This window comes from Oenanthe melanoleuca, chromosome 3 (genome assembly GCF_029582105.1).
Source record: "Oenanthe melanoleuca isolate GR-GAL-2019-014 chromosome 3, OMel1.0, whole genome shotgun sequence".
NCBI lineage: Eukaryota > Metazoa > Chordata > Aves > Passeriformes > Muscicapidae > Oenanthe > Oenanthe melanoleuca.
In genome coordinates this window covers 60,909,848-60,931,972 of record NC_079336.1, presented here as the reverse complement: position 1 = coordinate 60,931,972, position 22,125 = coordinate 60,909,848, and the positions used below count along the sequence as shown (strand labels likewise).

Below are 22,125 nucleotides of genomic sequence, written 5' to 3'. Positions count from 1 at the left end.
CTCATTACCAAGTGATTATAATACACTTACTAAAAATAAACTGTGCTGGGAAATCCTCAGGCAGTAATTAATGGCTTGTTTATATATCTGTGCCACTTAAGTAATAACGTGATTGTATGCATTTTTCCTTCCTCTTTCGTTATATTGATAGAAATGAATGGAAGGGTGGATTATAAATCATGCAAAGCTTGTGGTTAAAATATGAATAGGGGTCTGAGGCCAGAGTTGATCACTGGGTTGTCTTCCTTTTGGTGGCCATGTGTAGGAGACAGCAATAAGTAATCCTCTGTAGTGCCTCTGGGGCCAACAGATGCAGCTTCTCATGAGGATCTCCTCTCTCCCAGTAACACATGGTGCTAAGAAGCTTCTGGTGCTATTCCCAAAATTGGAAGGAGTTGTGGATAGAAGCACATGGGTGAAAAAGTGAGTCAATAATTGATGAAACCTAATTTTTTTCATTTCCTGTCTTTTGATGCAAGGTCTTGCTCTGTATAACATATACCTCCACCTTTGAACTGAATGGGAGTTCAGTGTTGAAGATTGCCGAGGTAAGTGCCTCTGTTTTACCACAGCTTGTGTCACTTAACCTATCCCCACTACCTAGAGTATGTCTTCCATATGTAACCTGAAACTGAGCCAGTCTAATACACGTCTGCCATCTTTAGGACTGGTATTACCTTATGTCTAGTGTGAAGAAATAGTTGCAAGTTGGGGCAGGTTTGGGCTTGCATGGGAAGGCAGTCTTGCACATATACTACTACTCAAATTTACTTTATTTTGCTTTTTGCAATAGAAAAAATTTCTTGAGTTCTTCATAAACCAGCACGGTGCTGATTTCTTACTGGCTGCAACTCTAACACTAATGAAGTTTCCTCAAGAGAAGTGTATAAGCCATACTGTGCCAGGTTAGGACAAATGCCTCAATATTCCTTGTGTGTATCTCTTTCCAGACACATCCAAGAAAAACACTATAATGCCTCTAGATCCATTGTTAATCACTCTACTCCCTTTATTCCATTAGATTTTAGTCTGAATTAGATTGTAAAAAAACTTTGGTTGTAGAAAAACATACCTGCAGGCATATTAAGTGGGCCTTTGTAGATGGGTGATATTTTTAGTACAGTGTGTTGCAAGCCATGGGATGTTTGTTCAGCTTAGAGAAAATGCACAGGAACACTTAATCCTCCTGTGTAGAATTTATTATAAAATTACATTGTTAACATGGTATGGGCAGAGCTAGTGTTCATGGAGGAATGTAAATGTTACTTACATGTCCTACACTCTCAAGTGTCTGTAGACATTTAGAGACATTTTCCTTCTCAGTTTTTGGTAATACCATATAAAAATAGCTTACTTTAGCTGCAAGTTACAGTATTTTCTGAGTTTAAGAATAAAACTGACCTTGCCTTATCTTATTGGAATTTGAGAAAGGTGTTGTAGGGATAACAGGGAACCAAAGAAAATTACTTCCATTTTGTAAAAGCAAAAAGAGCTTTAAAAGGCAAGTAAACAACATAAATAGTTCTTGTATATAACATATACCAGGTTTTTAAAAAAGATAGTAATCTTTCTAGATTAGCATAGCTTAGATTTTCATTTCTCTTGTGCTAGGTGAGACCATAAGGTGTGGTTATTTTTGGAGGTCTTTGTAAGCCCCATCTGTAGATGCTGCAGCAGGGATGAGCTGAATTGCACTTAAAGCAAGCCCCAGTTTTTTAATTTCTACTAAACCCTCTTTATGTCAGTGTCACACACTGAAAAAAAATACAGATAATTTCTCCTACTGCAGTTTTTCTCACATTTCTCACAGATTTCATAATACTCAAGGCAAAAGCTGATGAATTCAGCTTAGTGCATCTCTTTGCTGTCAGTAAAGAGCTTGAGATTAAACAAAGTGCTTGCTTGCAAAAGCATTTAATGACTCTGAACCCTTCAGCTTTCAGTCTTTAAAAGCATTACCTGATACTGGGTGGAAATGGTCAATCAGTCGTAGTCTGTGTACTATAAACTGTAGAAATAATGAGAAATAATATTTTCTCTGTACCTTCTCTTTAAACAACAGGATTCTTATTCATCAAAAGCATTCTGAAAATTGACAGTTGTCTTTCACAGACTGATGTGAAACTGATGGTTTTGGTAGTTACACTTCACTTTTATTCTCAGAAGGCCAACCTGGTTGTTAAAATGCTTTGCTAGTATACTGATACAAATGAGGACAATGCAAGTTCTTTTATGGCGAACAAGACTCTAATGCATGATAAGATGTGCCAGCAAAGCAAGCAAAACTCATTTCCTTCAATGAATTGGAACAAGCAGTAATGCAGCATGTGCTTGCTTCTATTTGGAGTGTTTGGGGGTACAGTTATTTTCTTCACACTTCTTGAGAAAATGCTGCCTCAGGTTTTTCTAAATAGCCTAGGTCTTTCTAAATAGCAAATGTTACCAGGTGCATACATGCTTCCCCCAGTTCCTCCTGCCCAGGCTTTAGGTAAGGCAAAGACTTTAACAGGTGGCATCACTATGCCTTTGTATCTGAGTTTTCCAGTGTATAAGCAGTAAGAAACAGAAAATCGTTTCTTAGTTCAGCATTTGCTTAACTTCTGACTTGCTCTAAGGGGAAGGTGGAAGAGAGGAGCCCACGTTCCAGTGCCCATGCTGTTTATTTGTTTTAAAGTCAGTCCCTTAGTTTTCCTAGCCTGCACACTGTAGCAAGTAGAGCCACTGCAGGATTTGAAAGGTGCTGCTTTCATTACTGGTGCAACTCCCTGAGGACTGTCTCTGGCAAACAAAGCTCCACTCTGGCCATTTTGCACTGCCTGATCGTTTGCAGTTCATGTGTACAAAACAGTGGCACTTGAAATCTTTCTGAACCATATCAGCTTCAAATTAAGGAAGCATCCAACATGAAGAATACTATAATTTGTGCCCTAAGTATTAACAGCATTGAAAATAGATTAGTAGTATGAAAAACAGATTAAATCTTGCCCTGTGCACCTTTCCATGCTTGCCTAGACACCTGCAAGAAAATTTAGTTGATGCTGTTGCTTGTTTTTATGTGTGTTTGTTCCTCCTGTGTGCCTTCTAGAGGTTTGTTTTGTGTAACTGTTGTGTTTCATTAGCTAACCATTCTGTGTTTTGCTCTTAGTTGTGTTTTGCATGCCATAGAGCTGGAAGTCCCCGAGTGCATGAAATGATCAAAATGTCCATTGCACAGCTCTTTGGAGCCCTGAGCTCTCGCATTTTTACTGCTGCTTCTTCATCAGTGGCTTTTCAAAAGGTACCTTGCCCAGCCATTTAGAACACAGGCCTTCTGTAAGATTGCAGCTGTAGTGGACAGTATTGTTTGCTTATTAGTTTCATGAGTAGGGGAGAGAAGCAGGAGATATCAACCATGCTCTTTCCAGAAAGTCAGCCTACCTCTAAGAATGGTATTTCATTAATTAATTTAGTTATTCTAGAAAAAGGCTTACAGCTCAAAAAGAATGATCTCAACAGCACTGGAATGGTCTGGCCTCTGTGAAGGGCTTTATGTAGTTAACAGGCTTTTAGGGTTATTTTGTCCACTGGGGTTCAAGTGGTAGCTTAATGATGGGCAGATTGGTCCAGGCCAACTTGTAAAAACATCTTCATCACTGACCTATTGACAGCTTGGCTTCATTTCAATAGGCATTAGAAATAATCAAGAGTCTTGTTTGTGTGCCTATGTCAATACCGATCAGACTATGTAATCAGATCACTTTAATTTTTCCCCTCTTAAAAACTCATCCTCATTAGGGAGCTATAAAAATGATTTTACATCATATAATATCTTTCTCATTCAAAAATGTACACCAGGTGCATTTATGTATACTCCTTATGCACATAATTTATACTGCATATTTATATTTTTAATAATTGATAATTTTAATAATTTTTCACAGCTAGTTTAATTTATAATTAACAGTTCTTACTTGTTATATATCTAAACAATGGCAGAATAAAACCGCTAAAACTGAAAAGTATGAAAGTATGTGAACAGTCATTTACTTTTTTTTAAATTTGGTTGCTTGGATTTTAGGGATTCTTGCAGTCATTGTGAATGATAAAGCTTAGTATAGGACAAAGGACCAAAACTGCTTCTTTAAGACGACTGTGTTGTACAGTTCTGTCACAAACCTGCTCAGCTCCATCAAGACTTTTGTCTGCTTAGTAGTTACTGGGCAGTGTGCTTACACTGCTTGCTCCAGTTGCAGCAGGTCTTACAGAGACCCAGCACCTCCCACAGATTACCTGATGTAGGATGGAAACTGCACTTTGCAGTGTGCTGTCCCCAGGATCCCAGCTGTGTAACACTTTGGCAGCCTTTTGTGCAACTCCACCTGGGGCAAAAGTCAAGCATGACTCTGGGCACAGCATATTGTCAGAAAGCTGCCAGCAGCTGGGCATGGAGTTAGGAGCTGGATGATCCATCAGTGTTCTTCTGTTGCTACCTTGGCTCCCATGGGATCTCTGAGCAGAGGAGCGCTTTGCTGGATTGCCAGTTATTAAAAGGCAATTGTTTGTTATTTATGGTAAAGTGCTATTGTATTTTCTGTGTTAAGAAAGGCTTTAAAGGCTTTCAGATGTGTCACAGTATGTAATAATTATCACAGAATAAGTGGAAAATACAGAAGCAACCAGCTTGAAGAATTGGAGGGTATTTACATTGCTGACATAAATTTACAGAGAGTTACAAATAACAATATCAAGAGATGAACGATCAAAGCAGCATTCAATGAGTTCTGTACAAAGTGAGACAAATGCCAAAATCACTTGGGTTTGACAGGAGACTATGCCAGTTTAGCCCTACCATTCCTGCAGCTGTGAGACTGATGAATTGCAGGCTGCTTCTAGATGCTACTTACTTGATTTTCCAACCAAGACTGCTAAAAACTTCTAATGTGCTAATAAAGCAATAAGAAATAGTAAGGAAGGCTGACTATCTGCATGCGAGAGACCTTGGTATCCTCCTGAGATGTGTTCCTGATAAGTGGGAGTTGATCTCTTTGTGCTGCTGTCTTGTTTCCTCATCAGGTTTGCATTGAGACATATGTATCTAGCTGTCACCAGCGGAGCATTAACACCGCTGTGCGGGCAACCCTCAGCCAAATGTTGAGTGACTTGACTTTACAGTTACGACAAAAGCAGGAGAACATGGTGAGCCTTCTGGCGTCAACAAATGGTTCCATGTCCATGGCTGCATCGTGTTTTGTTCATCTGAATGCCTTGTGGCTTTTATTTGACACTTCCTCAATTAATCCTGTTAGAAAGCTTTTTTGGGCTCTGACTATGCCTGTCTCAGAGCTCTCATATTGTCAACTCTAGTTGGCTGGTTTGGTTTTTTTTTCCTTCCATTAAACAAAAAAGACTTTGTTCTGATGTCAGGCTGCCTCAGCCTTTTCCATTCTTTTATTTTGTTTGCTTGGTTTTTTTTTTAAGGTTTATTGAAATCCTTCTGCCAAAACTTTTTGCATGACATATTTATGTAAATTTAAATATTTATGTAATGAAAACAGATTCTCAACTAAGGAAAGTGTAATTGAGGTTTTTCTCCTATTTTTTATAGAAGATAATTTTAAGTTATTGATTTTTTTTTTCCTTGTTGGCAAAAATAAATATAATTTTATTTATTTTATTATTAAAATCCATGAGAGCTGTTTGACTGAAATTCCAGCACATTTTCAACTGTAAATGTTCTGGGTACATGTGGAGTTCCATTGGCTTCTTACATTTGCTTGTACTGTTTTGTATAATACCATATTGTCAAAGAAGTACTATTTGTAAAAATTGGTTTCTATTTATTAGGAAATTTCAAGGACTGTAGTTGTACAGATTGTTTTCCTTATATCTGTTTTGGGTTAAGATGATCACTTCTTTTTCAGATTAGTAGACTAGATTGCTTTTATCCTGCTGAGAAACTACAAAAAGAATTAATCAGTTTAAGTAAACTTGTCTTCTGTTGGTGCTAAGTAGGTTAATTTTACTAGCCAAAGCATTTACCAAAAAAAAAAACCCTACAAACAAACAGAAGCATTTTGGGTCTGCAAATTCAATTTTGTTAGTTCTTTTCTTAGCTGAGGAGTAGGTAAAAGCATCTGAGAACTGCATTTAGTTCCTGGCAGTTTGTTATTGATGCTTGTGAGAATTTGGCTTGACCCTGTTGTGCACAATAGGAAGAATCCTATACCGCAGCTGAACCAAGCGATGTAAGAGGTCATTTCCATTTCCTGACTGCCATTAATTCTGTTGGTACTGTAACATTAACATTGTCAATGTTATAAACTCTCTAATGCTCAATTTATTTTGGTTTCTAAGTAGTTTATGGAGTCTCAACTATGCTTTTCTCTCACTTCTTTTAAATGCAATTTACATGCCTAATTATTACTGAGTTGTTTTAGGTGTAGGTAATCCCTTAAGGATTAAAAAAGCTTTCACCTAAATGAGACACAAATTTCTTAAATTTAAATGACTGTTAAAACAAATCTTAAGGAATTTAAAAAAATGTTTTGCAAAAGGTTCACTTAAAAACCCTAATACAAAACCCAAAACAGATAGAGGACAGGAATTTAAGAAAGTTCTGCTGTTAAAGTATTGCTTCTGTAACATTCCTCTGCCCATTGCACCAATTACACCACCTTTGTTTTTCCTCAACAGATAGTTGAAAACCCTGACACCTTGCAGAAATTCAAGAGTCAAGGTATTTGTAATACTTCTTTAGTGACTCCTTCCAATCCAGCTTTTTTATTCTTAGCTTTCCTTTTATCATCACAGTGCTGTTTGATGTCATGGGAGTTGCACCCACAGGATTTCATAACTTCTCTGTAGTTTGGTGCTCTCTTGGTTACCTGTGGTAAAAACTGAGACAGCCGTTTCAGCTCCTGATATTTCCAGTTCGTCTTCATTTGGACCATGACAACATTGCACTCAACATAGCAATAAATTATTGTTTCAAGGTGCTAACTTCTGTAATTTAGGAGTTTCACTGGTCTGGAAAAAAATTCAGTAAGTCTTTAGTTCCTGAAATGAAATAGATTCCCAGAGTAGGATGTGGAATCTGAAAACGACTGTTACTGTATTTCAGGCCAAAGACATTGTTTATATAATGACTACTTTCCAGGTGATTATTTTACAGGAGTTTTTCTGTTCCCATTGTGGCTTAACTTTCAATCTTCTAGGAGGAAAAAGTAGTCCCTGGTTCTGACCTTCACACAGGATTTCTTAGAAGAACTTGTCTGAATAGACAGTAAAATCTTTGAAGAGCACAAGCATTCTTTTATAAGATCAAAACTTGGTCAGACATCAGAAAATGTGTAAGAGAGAGAAACTGCAGGGAGAGATACAGAAATCAGCTGCCATGTAGAAATACTGGAGCCAGTCTTTTTTATTATTTAATTGTATACTTATTTTATTATCTGAATTTGATTTCAGCTAACCTTCTGTAAATGCATGTAAGCAATTAGTGCTCCCTCCGGATTTAATACTGCTGCTTTTGCATTTTGTGGCAATCACTTTCCAATCTAGGACTTTTCCTACTGCATCTTGTCTATGAATTTTGGTAGTCCTGCTCCTTGTTTAGAAGCTCTGACCAGCTCTGAAAGCCCATGCAGTTAAATGATGTTGTAATCCAGCTGCTCACATGTAATGCCTCTGATCTTTGTCCTTTTTGGAGGTACTTCAGCTGAGTCTCTTTGTGATGATGTTGTATCTGTCCTCACTGTGCTCTGTGAGAAGCTCCAGGCTGTCATAAAGTGAGTTATTTAAGTTTATAATTTCAATCTATTACCTGGAGGTTGAGAGTTTCACTGATGCCTGTGATGGTACTGTTGTAGTTCTGGAATTATGGAGCAAAATTAAGTGTTTACTACAGTATTGTTCATGATGCATTAATTTAATCCTTGCTTGAAATGAGGAGCTAATTTACCTTCCTTGTGCACTGTTCAGCTTTAAAGAGTTTCCAGTAAATCTAATCTGTAGATAATGTCCATACATCAAAATACTAACCCAAGGAGAAGTTCTTTTTTCTGGCTGGAAGAACCATCATAGAGAATAACAATTACAAGAGCCATGGAAAGACCTAACAGATACCATATTCAGAATGAATAAACCTGTCCTTCTTAGGTAGCATTTATCCAATTGAAGAACATTATCTAATTGAACTATCAAAGAATTCCTCCAATTTAGGAATATCATACACTCTACCTCCTTGAAAATGCATGATCTTATCTTTTAAAACGGGTTTTTATGGACAGTGTGTTATGTGCTGTGCAGATTTCAGAAACTACCAGAGGCAAAGATAGCACAGATATCTATGTGCAGTTCTTCTGCAGACTTTCTTCCCATGAGTGCCTCTAATAACAGCAGGATTTCAGAGGAGTGCCTTAGCATTATTTAATCAGTGTTGGCATCTGGGAAAATAAAATCAAGTGTGCAGGGATGCCCTGTGCATGCCCATGCAAGTGTCAACTGCAAGGTGATGATTATCTGCATTAAGACACAGTGTAAGAAAAGCTGTTGGGAAAGAAGGCTTCTGTGCCTGGAATGCATGTATCTTTCCAGACAGGTGTGGACCATTGTGAGGAAAAACCTTTAAAATATTTAAGAAGCCAGCAGTTTTTAACCCTCCATAGCACAGAGTTAGAAATCTAGCCTTGAGCCTCAGGTTTCAGTGTTTTCTGCATGGCATGTGAAGCAGGTATTGTTGTACTTGGATGCAAATTCATATATGTGAACAAAAGAAACTCAGGCAGTGACAGAAAAACAGATAGTTCTCAGTCCTTAATTTCAATTCAGATAAATCCACTCTTTATGCTTCCTTGATGTACAATCATTTATCAGGAAGTGCATTCCTCCAGCTCTCATCTCTGACCAAAAGAGAGTTATTAAATCCCGGTTTTCTTAGGAGTGAAAACCATACTGTGGGTGCACTTGCCATGGAGTGCTCCTTTCCTAAGGCAGACCTCAGCCTTGCATGTCCCCTGGATCCTGCAGTTAACATTAAGAGTAGGCACAGGCACAGTGCATGTCACAAGTGTATCAGTTCTAGGTGTCCACAGGTTCTTTCATATTCTTTCTGATGAGTTTATGGTTCTGACAGAGTAACTGGTAAGGCCCTGAAAGGTAGCCCTGTTATTGTGTGACTTTCTGCCTATAGGCATTGACTTTTGACCATTGGCCATCACCAAGAAAAAAAAAGAACAAACCAGAAGAGAGTAGCCTAAACATGCTTCAGATTGCCTGAAGAAACTATCCAATAATTCAAAATCTTCTGTTGTCTTTTTTCCTGTGTTTAAGGCTTCCTTCATAAGATATTAGATTGAATTTGAGTAATTATTTGGGTTTTATTCTTACTCTTTCTTCACTTATTTTTTTTAAATAGTAGATCACTGCATGTGGTCAGTACAAAATAAATGGGGTGATGCAGGTGATCACACCTTTGTAAATTGGTAGAAAGAAGCAAAATAAATCGCTGCTGCAAATTATGGCATCATTCTAAAGTGAACTAATGTGGTTATTTTAGAAAATTAAGTAATCTTTGTTTTAATATTATGTGAATGGCATCTTTTCTTTGCCAGTGACAATCGTCAGCTGCAGCTTCTTTACTTGGAGTGTATCCTCTCCATGCTAAACAGCTCCTCCCCAAGCATGCACCAGCACAAAGGATTCACTGATCTCATATGGTGAGTATATCTGAAGCTAATGCAAATACTCAGTTTGTAAATATTAAAGGACCTGCTCCCCCCAGCCTTGCAAAAAAGCCTGTAAAAAGTCTCCAGGTGTGAGCAGAGCTGGCTGTTAACCTACTATCAGTTCTTCCTGTGCCTGGTATAAAATTGGTTATGCTTTCTGCAGTAGTTTGGATTTGTGTGTGGCATTAAACACAGAGATGCTCTGCTTATAGGAGGGTACTGTTGGGATTCTTAGTGTTCTGATACAGTAATACAGGAAGATAAGCAAAATCAATATCAAATGTGTGCTGGTCACCAGAAATGCTTATTGTGACCTGCATTGTTGTCTAAGGTTTGAGGCTAAATAGTCTTAATGGTGCTTCTATTTTATCAAGAATTTCTTCTTTGTAATACACTTCACCAGGAAGGCTTGATATCTTTGGTGTTCATATCTACCTCTAAATTGTTTGATACCATCACCAGCACCTGAAATAATCCTTCTTTCCTTATGATGGAAATAATGGGGTTTTTATAGCCTATGGATAATTGAGTCATAGTAATAAAGCAAGAATGTAACTAATATGCAGTTCTTTGCAGCCTGTGCCCATCTTCTGACCTTGTCAAGTGATTGTATTAAGGAAAGATATATGTGACTTTTAACGGCAAATGTGTTTCTTGTGCTTTTACCCTGTGATTGGAAGTGTTTGACTTGGGCCCAGTTCTAAGGATGGAACATGTAGAGGCACCCACAACTCCCCCTGCTGTCCCAGGAACATCTGTGGCTGCAAGACTGGGAGGTTGACTGGTAACACTAGGCAGGGTTTCACAAGGACCTGGTGCTTGGAGATCTAACATACGAGACGAACTCCTTCTCTCATGGCAGATTCACTTCAGAAGTTTCTGCCTTTGAATTTCACACAACTCTTTGTTTATGCCTATGTGACAGACTGTGGGGCCATCCTATGTGCAAGGTCACTGAAATGATTTCAGTTGAAAGAAAACACTTCCTGTTCTATTTTCAATTTACATCCTTTTGACAATCCAGTTTATGCTGCAAGTCTACGGGTGTTTGTATGTGTAACTGTGCACCGTGAGGGCAAGCCACCAGGGGTGGGACTTCTTAACCTGCACTGCTGCCAAGGAATGAACATGCATGCTTCAGCTACCTGCTTGAGTGGGGGAAAATACCCCAGAACACTAGGAAGATAAGAAACAGTTTAAACTGCAAACATAATTTTGAACATTTTGTGCACACTAATACATTACCTGTCTGAGGCTGTGATCTAAACTGGTAGTTGTCATTTTTCTTTAAGGAGCTGTTGCCTACGTGCACACAGCTTTCACTCTGACAGGCACTTTGTAGTCAATTCCCAAAGAAGATAAAGAAGGGAGCAGACAGAGAAGATTTAGCTCTGTGTGCTGACAGCATTCTCCATAGTTTGATATAGAAACACTTTGATAGGATTAAGATATGTGGGGAATAAATTGTTGCTGCAACCCATGATTATGCATGCTTTGAGACAGGCATGTTTCTTAAGCAGTGAATTGTTGTGTTTTGAAATGCACTTGATTGGAGGAATAAATGGAGTAAGCATATTCAGAGTCATTATCTGATGTCCTATTAGAAGCTAGTTTTCTTTCTGTGACTTGGGGAAGCTGAGCTGTTTCAGAAATCTTACTAAGCAAACCAGTGAAAATTCTGGACTGCATAAAACCTTGAGAAAAAATAAAATGTAGTTACCTATGAGGATGTATTTTTTGAATTGTTACTTGTAATTGGGGGTTTGCTGTAGGTACTTGCTTGAACCTCTGAGACGTGGGTGAAAACCAGATTTGGGATTCATTCTCAAGCAGCACTTGGCTTCTTAAATTAAGGTCTTGCAGACTGAAGTAAAATGTCAAGTGCATGAGAGCAAAGCTGAAATAGCAGCTAATGGAGCAAAGTGCTGAGCTGGCTTTGGTTTCACAGAAGAGTAATCAGCTGGTGTTGAATCACTTAAAATGAGTGTTAGACAGTTGAAGGAAGGATGGGTACTTATTGGATAGTGGCGTATGAGTAGTATAGTGCACACTTTGAGTTATTGTTGAGGGATTTCATTGTGTTCTCAAAAGACAGCCAAACAGAGGCTCACAACTAAGGATGCTTAATAAAATAATGCATGCACAGTTCAGTGATGGAACATTCAGCCTTCTAGTTAACATAGATCAGTTCTTGTTTAGTCAGGTTTTTTAAATCTCCCAAGGTGAACTGAAAAAGAGTCACTGAGCAGTGGAAGCCTAGAATTTCTACCTTTTTCTAGGCTGCAGCCAGTGAAAGAGGCAGGCATGCTATCCTGTAAAGGGACAGCACTGTGCAGCAACATGAACTTGCAAAATCAGTACCATGTTTCTACAGCACACAGAGGTATTTCCATATGGACTACCATGCTGATGCTTGGGAGATGAAAAAAGCCTGGCATAATTTGTTTTTCTATCTAACCACTGCTGTTTGACTGATCATTAAAACAAGAGTGTGTTTCTCATTTAACCATGGGCTATTTTCAATCTGTTCTTGTAAGAGTATTTTTTTTTCCAGTTACCATCTGCTGCTTTTCTCGTTTCCAGGAAGCAACTGTGTCCAGCCCTAATAGTAATCCTGGGAAATCCAATCCATGATAAAACTATCACCTCTGCCCACAGCAGCATCTGCCTTGAGACTGATTCCCCTTCTTCAGGGATCTCTGACCATGGCCGGGGTTCAGGTTGTTCTTCCACAGCCCCTGCCCTTAGTGGGCCCGTTGCACGGACCATATATTATATTGCAGCAGAACTGGTTCGACTGGTGGGGTCGGTGGAATCCATGAAGCCTGTGCTGCAGTCTCTGTATCACCGGATATTGCTTTACCCACCACCTCAACATCGAGTAGAAGCCATCAAAATTATGAAAGAGGTAGGGTGATCACATGTGCTAATCCAGGCAAATAAAACAAAATGTTTATTTAACAGTGAGCATTGCTGATATGTGCATACCAATGCATTTCAACCTTCCCACCTAGGGATGTTGAAATTGTCCTTTCTGAACACAGCTGGTACATCAGCACCACTCTGACAAATAGTTTGATGCAGTTGTACTAGCTGTATTTGTCTCCATAATGCAAGCTACTGTGGCAACTCTGCTGGTGCTCATGCTGTGGTGCTGCATGGAGCAGATCCTATCACTGAGTCACAACTGCTCTTTTGGGTGAGATAGAGCATAACGATCCAGTTTGCAACTTCTTTGGCATCCTTCCCCAGACACATCCTCACAGTGTGGTTTCCAGGCATTAAGGTGAATATATGCTTTGATTACATGCCAGGTTTTTGAAAGTTTCTTGGAATTTTTTCTTTTTTTTTTTTTTTTTTTTTTTTTTTTTTTTTTTTTTTTTATGATAGATGCAAGAAAGCTGTCAATGGCTTAAGAAGCCATTTCAAGACTAGTCCATTCTGGCCTCTTGCCCAGTGCCTCTGAGAGCAGTAGGAGACTTCTTTGAGCATTAGCTGAAATCATGGACTTTTCCATTCCACATGGGCACCTTTCTTCTCATGTTATGGAACACAAGGAAATTTATGTAATTTGTAGGAACAGTGGTATCTCCTAGAGAATTTCTTATCTAACTTGTGCATATCTAGGCTGTTCTATTTCTGAAAAATCTCAACACCACAAGCCACCCATTTGGTTCCTGTCTAAACTAGGAGTCATACTGTCATTGTCTTTCTCTAATTTGAAATGATAGCAAGATGATAACTGAAGTTTTAGGAAAAGCTTAGTCTAATGTTGTTTTGTGCAGGACATACCTGTTGCTTCTTTGGGCTGATTAATACATGCTTGTTTGTATTTCCTGGTGGCACAAGGTGCCACCCTAGCAGGTTGAGTCTAAAGGAATCACTTTGCCTATCTTTGCATGATTCCATAATTTTGTGATGAGGTGGTTGAGGACAGAGGCTTCCTTTGGTATAACTATAATAAAAAAATACTTATGTAGGCATAAAATTTGTCTTATGTGCAGTATCAGATGAAAAAAATAAGTCAAAAATGTAAAGCACTGGATGACATTCTAAATGTGATTCTTGCTAAATATTCTCCTTTACTTGCTTTTCTGCCTCTAAAAAGAGGAAAGGTAGTTTTAATAAGTTGAACATCACTGTGCTGTTTTCCATTGCTGTGAGAAATTACAGTAGTGCTACCTTGGGTTCCAGGGCTTGATAGAATTATGACTTATTTATTGTATTTAAATAATGCTTAGATAATATTCTACTTACTGCTGTTTCCTTTCCTTTCAGATACTTGGCAGTCCTCGGCAGCTTTGTGATTTGGCAGGGCCCTGCTTTTCTGAGTCAGAATCCAAGAAGAGGTCTATTTCTAAAAGAAAGTCCCATCTGGATCTTCTCAAGCTGTACGCTTTGTTTCCTCCTTTAGCTTCTTCTGTCTTAAACCTGTGCACACAGAACACTTAAGCAGTTCAGGAGCATACCCAGTATGAGCCAGGGTATCTGCCTGGACAAATAAGTTCTTGCTTGGTTTGTCATCAGTCTGGCCTGTCTGTAAAGACCTACATAACCACCTTGTTGAGTTTGCCCAAATTCCCAAATACACCAAATATGTTGATTTACAGATTAAAATTTTTGGGTATGGGTCCTTAAACTTGCAGTAAAATAAATGTGTTCCTTTAGAGGTATAATTTCAAGATAAAGTCTAAAGAGGTCATAGAAAATTTAAACATTGTCATATTCAGCAAGAAGGGTTCTCAGTTCTCATAAAGATCATATCTTGTAGATAAGATCATTTTCAGGACACAGATGGCCTTTAAATTTAGTTCAGCTGGGTGTTGAGATTTTTTTTTTTTTTAGTTTAAGTGCTTGTCTGTAAGAGAGAACATACTGTGCATGCTGGTATAAATGCATGGCAACTTCCCCTTATTGGCACTCCCGTTACAGAATGGCCATGTTTGCATGGGAGACTTAATAATATGTTCTTACACTAATTGTCTTTCTCAAGAATAGTCTTACAGGATAAGTTCACTTCTATTTTTCCTGGTTATGTAAAGATGGTGTTGAATGACGGGGATATGCTCACCATACCTGTTGCATCACTTAAATAAACTCTGTGTTGATTGTAGTATCATGGATGGGATGACGGAAGCGTGCATCAAAGGTGGTATTGAAGCGTGTTATGCTTCAGTGTCCTGTGTCTTTGCCCTGCTTGGAGCGTTAGATGAGCTGAGCCAAGGGAGGGGTCTCAGTGAAGAGCAGGTCCAGCTGCTGCTCCAGCGCTTAGAAGAATTGAAGGATGGGACCGAGACAAGCAGGGACTCCATGGAGATCAATGATGCTGACTTCAGGTGGCAGAGACGCATCCTGTCCTCAGAAAACCCTGCCTGGGAATCAGGAAATGAGAAGAGTCCTGATATTAGCATCAGTGTTACCACAGACACTGGGCAGACTACTTTGGAAGGGGATGTGGGACAAACAACTCCAGAGGACAATACAGAAAATCAAAAAAACTCCCTGCCATCTCCAGCTGGACATGAAAGCAAAGAGATTCATTACAGAGAACCAGAGTCAGAAACCATTGACCAGCCAGATGTTGTTCAAAGAAGCCACACCATAGTCTATCCAGATATAACTAACTTTTTATCGGTTGACTGCAAGACCCGATCCTATGGATCCAGATACAGTGAGAGTAACTTCAGTGTAGATGAGCAGGACCTTTCTAGGACTGAGTTTGATTCGTGTGATCAGTATTCCATGGCAGCAGAAAAGGATTCGGGCAGGTCAGATGTGTCAGACATCGGCTCTGACAATTGTTCCCTGGCCGATGAGGAGCAGACGCCGCGGGATTGCCCAGGCCACAGGTCCTTACGCACTGCTGCTCTCTCTCTGAAATTGCTCAAGAGCCAAGAAGCAGACCAGCACAGTGCACGGCTCTTTATCCAGTCACTTGAAGCGCTTCTTCCCAGGCTTATAGCTCTTCCCAGCATAGAAGAAGTGGATGGAGCACTGCAGAGCTTCTCTTCAACATTCTGCTCAGGTTTGCAAGCAAATATTTACTGTCTAACCAGCATGCACACTCTGACAGCACTGTACGCAGATTCCCTTGTAGGATTTCATCTTCAGAGAACATACCCAGCATGAGGAGGTTTGGGCTTTACATCATACATTCCTCCACAGGAACACACTTCACTTAGGGCATAGCAAATTGAATATGCAGGCACTGATTCAAAGGGAGGCAAATCCATTGACTCTTAACAGGCTCTGAATTATGTTCTGAATCAATAAAGAAATGGAATTTGCTGTAGCAAGATACCTCTTTGCAGGTGTGTGAAGATCTGTTGAGAAGTGTGCACACGTTGTCATTAAAAAGAGGTCAGGATTGCCCCTTAGCATGAGAAGGGTGTGGGAAGTACCAACAACTGTTCATAATGAGATATAAGTCGCAGTACATCACTGCACTGTTTTTAGTAATGCCAGCCTCACAAAGAAGATAGTAACAATTCCACAGCAGTAAGCTCTAGAAAGGATAAGGAAAGAGGAGAGTTTGTCTTCACTCTTCTGTTTTTCTTAATGCTGCTATCTAATATGACAGGAAATTCAAAGCCCGGGCCAAGTGAAAAACTAAAATCTTGCCTTCTAAGAGATTAAATATCTTCAGTTCTTTCATGATTACAGCATTTGGGATCTTGACCTGTCAAACAAAAAAAGGCATGCAAAGGCTATTTTGTCCTGTTGGTAGCATATTTAAAATGTGTGTAAGTATATATTTTAGAAGGGTTTTGCTTTTCTGACAGTGGCCAAAATGAAAATATTTGTTGAAATATGTCTCTGTTTCTTTAAGCTACTTTACTGCAATTGCCTTTCCTATTGTTCATCTCCTAATCATTGCTTCATTCATTTGTGCTCTCTCACACACATTAAATTCATACAGAGTAAGAAGGGGCAACTTTTCCCATCATCATACGGTATAATTTGGGTATGAAGCTGTGTGAATAAGATGATATTCCTGATATCCTGTTTAAATGCTACCCAAATAAACCCTAACTCAGGAAGATGATAAATGGTATTCTTAAGAAACATTGGCCATTTTATATCACAGAAAGGAAATACCTTAAAAGAGACATTAGTTAATATTAACTATTTTCCTAACTGAGGGACTCAAAAGCACCCTTTCTGTCACAGAAGCTTTTTTTTTTTTTTTGTGACAGAAAAAAAAGCTGTCACTTTTTTCTTGAAAAAAGGTGATCTTGAGGTTATGCTGAAAGACCAGTGCTACTAGACCCCTAGCTCAAACCATTGTGCAACTGTTCCCTTGTGCATGAATGAGAATGCCACTTCTTTTCCCATTTGTCTGTAATCTTTATAAAGTGCTTTAAAGCTTTGGAAGACGTGGACCTCGGAGAATTCTAGATTTTAAGGCTAAACATAGCTTTTCTTGACATTCAGTATGAGTAATACAGTGAGAAAAATGGAAGAATATAACTCAATTTCTGCATTAAATACATTATTTGTGGTTTGCATATCTTAAAAAGATACCTAGTCTTGGGCTTAGATTGTTGAGAGAGACCTTTCACTTTTCAAAGAAAGCCACCCCTGTGGCTAAAAGACACCATTCAGTAAGGAATCCTGGAAAAGTGGAGCGGCAAGTCACTGTATTAAGACAGCCTGGAAGAGATATCCTGGAGTTTTCATGGCTGTTGCAGGGTTGTATTTTTTCACTTTTGTAAGATCTGGACGGCTCCTGTTTCAGTTGGACACCTAGAATGAGACTCAGTCCAACTGAAACAGTCCTTTAACTTGTACCTCAGATCTTAAGCAAATGTCCATCAGTCCTCCTGGGGTGAGAACTTGTGCTCCTGTGTAGGTGAGAGAGCCATGAGTTTGAAGACCTTTAGAGAGAGAGAGAGAGACGTGTGAAAGTTGAAGCAAATGTCAGTGGCAAGAACTCCCCCTGGGGAGGTTCTGAGACACCAGTTTGATCTGGTATAAGCAACGTGTAGGTCCTTACTTTAGGAGTCCTTCATTAGCACCAGCTGCTTAAGGCACAAGTTAGGTGATGAAGTTAGAGTGATTGATCCCATTCATTGTATATACAACATTTATTCATGTATAATTCTTGAAGAATACATTGTGAAATTTGGGAGTCGGTTAGAGATTCGAGTTGAGAAAAGACATAGACGCAGTTCTGAGACCAGTCAGTAAGAAGTATTTTTGTGTTTCTGGGAGACCTTATTTAACTGCTTTAATTTTTCAATTTTTCCTACACATTGGAAGAATAATACAATTTAGTACTTTTTCCTACAAGCATTGCAAAATTAGGATGTTCTCATAGCATTGAAAGGCAATGAATGGAGGTAGGAATTTAAGGCAGTGCTGAGATAAGCATGGAAAAGGTGAAGTCAGAGTTATAGTGAAATTAAAATTTGCAAGTAAGTTGGTTAACTCTGAAGTTAGGAGTAAGTTAGCTGATCTTCCATTTTTATTCCACGCTTGTTAGAGGGAAGGTTTTTATGCTGGTAAGTATCATCTTCTGTTTCTGTGATCTCAGCATCTCGCAAATGCAGTTGTTTGTTTTCCCATATTTTAGAGGAAGTTAAGGAACATATTTTTTCCCAACACTTTTTTTGATGCTCAAATACATGCTCTCAATGGAGTATCCACTTTTCTGTGCACTTCTACACCTTCCTTCTTAATTGTAATCTTTTATAGGAGGTTGCACATTTTTAAAACATTTTTATGCAAAATAAATTGGGCTTTTTGTTTGATTATTTTTTTTATTTTTTCACTTTTGCATACATCTCTGCCTTGAGCTTTTTATTATTCTAGCAGGCTCTAGTCCCTGAGGTACATATTTAAGAGAGATAAGACAAAAAGCCAGTGGGAGATGAGATATCTACATCAATATCATGATCCTCCATCTGACAGTGTTAAGGTGCATCTTTGTTTTCAGTGATGAAGAAATCACTAGAACTGCTCACAGGCTACTTTCAAGCACATGGTGCAGTTTTGGTACTAGGTAAAGGTTCTCTGTTAACATTCACCATGAGAAATCTACCCTAAGCAATGCCAGCCTGTGTGGGTGTGGTTTGTGGCCAACCCTATCACCCTTCTTCCACAAAGGTTGCTCCCTTGAACAGATACTCATTTTTCCGACCCACCCTGGAACAGTTACTCTCTTTCTAAATCCACCCTCAAACAGTTACTCACCTTATCCACGCCCCCAAAGTGACGACAGTGGAAAGTCCGAGAAGGCAGCAGCACAGAGCTTTCAAACCCTCACGAGGCAAGAAAAACATTTGCTTCTTTTCTGTGTGTGGATTTTTTTTTTTTAATGTTAATGGTTTGTTGTATTTTGTCTAAAAAGAGGTATGAGTTTTATGGTGGGAGGAATATATTGGCAGTAAACCACTGCAGCAGTTAACAAATGACACAGCTTTGCTTCATCACGTAACTAACCTTGGAAGCTGGTTTTTGTTCCATTTCAGACATTCCTTTAGGATAAAACTGATTTCTTAATCTTCCCTAATTGACATTATATGAAAGGATTTCACAGTTAATGTGAAAACCATGAAACGTTGTGAGTCGTGAGTTGCCTATTTCTGGAGTTGTTTCATGGTTCAAACTGCAGAACATGGGGGTTCATGCTCATGATTGATGTTTTTCTACCAGTAGGTCAGCTATTTGTCATCTATGGAAAGAAGGGATTGTGCTACTGAGCATGGTCGTAGGCTTCATACAAATAGTGTTTTCAGGACTAGTGAGTACTTTACAGGTGGTTTCTGGGTCTGACAGAAGTGCAAGTGCTGAGCTATTTAGAAAGTAGGCCTTGTGTGAAATAAATAGGGCTTGGAGTTGTAACTTCCAGCCAGCTTGTCCCCAGATATTTGTCCACATACCTCTACGCCATGGACAGAATGATGATTACAGACTGTCTTGCAAGGTGTGGAGTGCTCCAGTCCCCATCCAGCAACTGACTTTGCCAGAACAGGTTTACTGGGATTAAAAAACTGTTAACCTCATTAGCATCATTTGGTGCAGTGTGTTCTCAGTTGAGTACACAGGGTCTGGGTCTGCTCCTTTCCACCTCACTTTTCCAGTTAGCATTGCGGATGTATCCTGCCCTTTATATGTGACAGTCATCCCAATGAATGCTGGTGCTCCTTGTTTATTTCAAATTTAGCATGTTGCTTTGCTGGACTGTGACTGGAGTGTTCAATTTGACTTGCATTCTAGATGAACTACTTATTTTTCTATTCCCTATTCTAGTATGTTTAGTAGAGTAATTTCTACTGATGATTCATTAACTATTCTAGCAATCTGTTGCTGCCAAAATGCTAGGGATATTTGCTGATATTTTTTCCAGGAAAAATCTGTGTAAAATATGAGAGCTCACATGGTGTTTTTGTTAGGTATGATGCACTCACCAGGATTTGAGGGAAATTTCAACTTCCAGACTCTGATGAATGCAGACAGTCTCTACGTGGTATCACATTACACTTTGCTGCTCAACCTAAAATTGGCAAACTCAGATTACTACAGGAAGAAGCCTGCCCAAGCCCCTGTGTTGTTGGTGAGTTGGGGAATATGGGATAATTGTTTTTAAAAAATGAAAATTTATTTTGCTTCCTTTCACATAAACCAACCCACACATAATTCCTTCAGGCTGCTTACTAAGTGGAGAAATAGTAATTGCAAATCAAGCGTTCTCCAAGCTGCTTATGAATCTTGCATGATAAATGTCGTGCATCTGAATTGCACTGTGATTTGGTGGGAAGGAGTGCTGCTAACTGATTGTCATTAAGGTTACAGTCATTTTGATGGCTAAATCATGTGATATAGCAAGTATTGTCTCTTGATAATGTGCATGAACATACTTTCCTTCATCTTGCAACTGGTTTTTTTTGCCTAATACTCAATTTGAATTTCTGTAGATGAAGACATGAGAAGTTAAAGTGAAAAATAAGTAGATCTTAGTAATGTGAAATTATGATTTTTGTTAAACTTGGAATTCCTCAGCTTCTTGAGCTTTTTAAAAATAGTTTTGAAAACTGTGAGCTATAAAGCATGAATCCATATTTTTCAATTTAGTTGCCCAAGAGACATTGTTTCAGAGTTTTCTGAAAAACCAAAAAAAAAAAGGATATATGGAAAAAATAAAAAAGGTGTCAAAATGTATAATTATTGCTGAACTTCTAGTGTAAGAGAATTTATAGTCTAGATCATCTGAAAGCAAATGGAGTTTAACATCATCCTTAGTTCTGGTGTGTTCTGCGACAGATCAAATGCAGATCTGTGACTCAGGATATCCTCTAAAAGATGCAGTGTGCACAACAGGCCTGAGCATGACCAAAGTCAAGCTCCAAGTCATTCTTAGAGATCATTCTGATAAATAATTGGAGACCAGTTCATCTGTGATGACTGTTCAAGGCAGAAAGGCCCAGTTGTTTGGCACGCCACGTTAGGTGCCGCAACTTCTTTTAATTGGATTTGAGATCCTACTCCTAGCTTGTGAAAATAGCGAGAGATCAGCGTGTTCCATTGTCACTGTGCAAGAACGGTCATTCTGATTTGCATCTTTCATTAACTGCAGTAGGAGAAGGGTGAGCTGTTCATGTTCATGTCATTCTCCACTGCAGTGACAGACACAGAAGGATCTGGACAGGCTGGGTTGATGGGGCATGGCCAATTGTGTGAGGTTCAATGAGGTAAAGTGTCAGATCCAGCTCTTGGGTCACAAGAACCCTGTGTGGCAATGCAGGCTGGGGCAGAGTGGCTGGAAAGCTGCCTGGGAGAAAAAGACCTGAGAGTGCTGATGAGCCAACTGAACAATGTATGCTCAGATGGCCAAGAAGGCTAATGGCATCCTGGGCCTGTATCAGCAATAGTGTGGCCAGCAGGACCAGGGCAGGGATTGTCCCTCTACTGATGAGGCTGCACCTCAAATCCTTTGTTCAATCTTGGAATTCCAGTACAAGAAGGACATTGAGGTTCTGGAGAGACTCCAGAGGAGGGCAATAAAGCTGGTCAAGGGTCTAGACCCAAGTCCTATGAGGAGTGGCTAAGGGACCTGGCATTGTTTAGCCTGGAGGAAAAGAGGCTTGGGGAAGAACTTCTCATTGTCTACAACTCCCTGAAAGGAGGATGAGGGTAGGCCTCTTCTCCCAGGTAATAAGTGACAAAACCAGAGGAAATTATCCCAAGTTGTGCCAGGGGAGGTTTAGATTAGATAATAGGAAATTTCTTTTCATGGAAAGGGTTGTAAGGAAAAGAAACAGACTGCCCATGGAAGCATTCAGAGAACATGGATATGGCACTTCAGGACATGGTTTAATGGTGAACGTAATGATAGAGTTGTGCTGACAGTTGGACTTCATCTTAAAGATATTTTCCAACCTTAACAATTCTAAGATTGCAATCCTCCATTCATTCTTTT

General features: G+C 39.2%; 1 protein-coding gene across 2 annotated transcripts in view; it reads left to right on the top strand.

Annotated features, from left to right (window-relative positions):
* The window catches only part of ARFGEF3 (ARFGEF family member 3), an 82,888-nt gene that overhangs the window by 28,998 nt on the left and 31,765 nt on the right, over positions 1-22,125 (top strand). The window contains exons 5-14 of one of the 2 annotated variants that reach the window (XM_056487789.1): positions 480-548; positions 3,146-3,277; positions 5,053-5,175; positions 6,673-6,715; positions 7,688-7,766; positions 9,591-9,695; positions 12,288-12,612; positions 13,983-14,095; positions 14,819-15,729; positions 20,102-20,262. In XM_056487789.1, coding sequence (XP_056343764.1) covers positions 480-548; positions 3,146-3,277; positions 5,053-5,175; positions 6,673-6,715; positions 7,688-7,766; positions 9,591-9,695; positions 12,288-12,612; positions 13,983-14,095; positions 14,819-15,729; positions 20,102-20,262 — 2,061 coding nt within the window. The remainder of the gene's footprint in view (positions 1-479; positions 549-3,145; positions 3,278-5,052; positions 5,176-6,672; positions 6,716-7,687; positions 7,767-9,590; positions 9,696-12,287; positions 12,613-13,982; positions 14,096-14,818; positions 15,730-20,101; positions 20,263-22,125) is intronic. The other variant, XM_056487790.1, reaches the window with a different exon arrangement.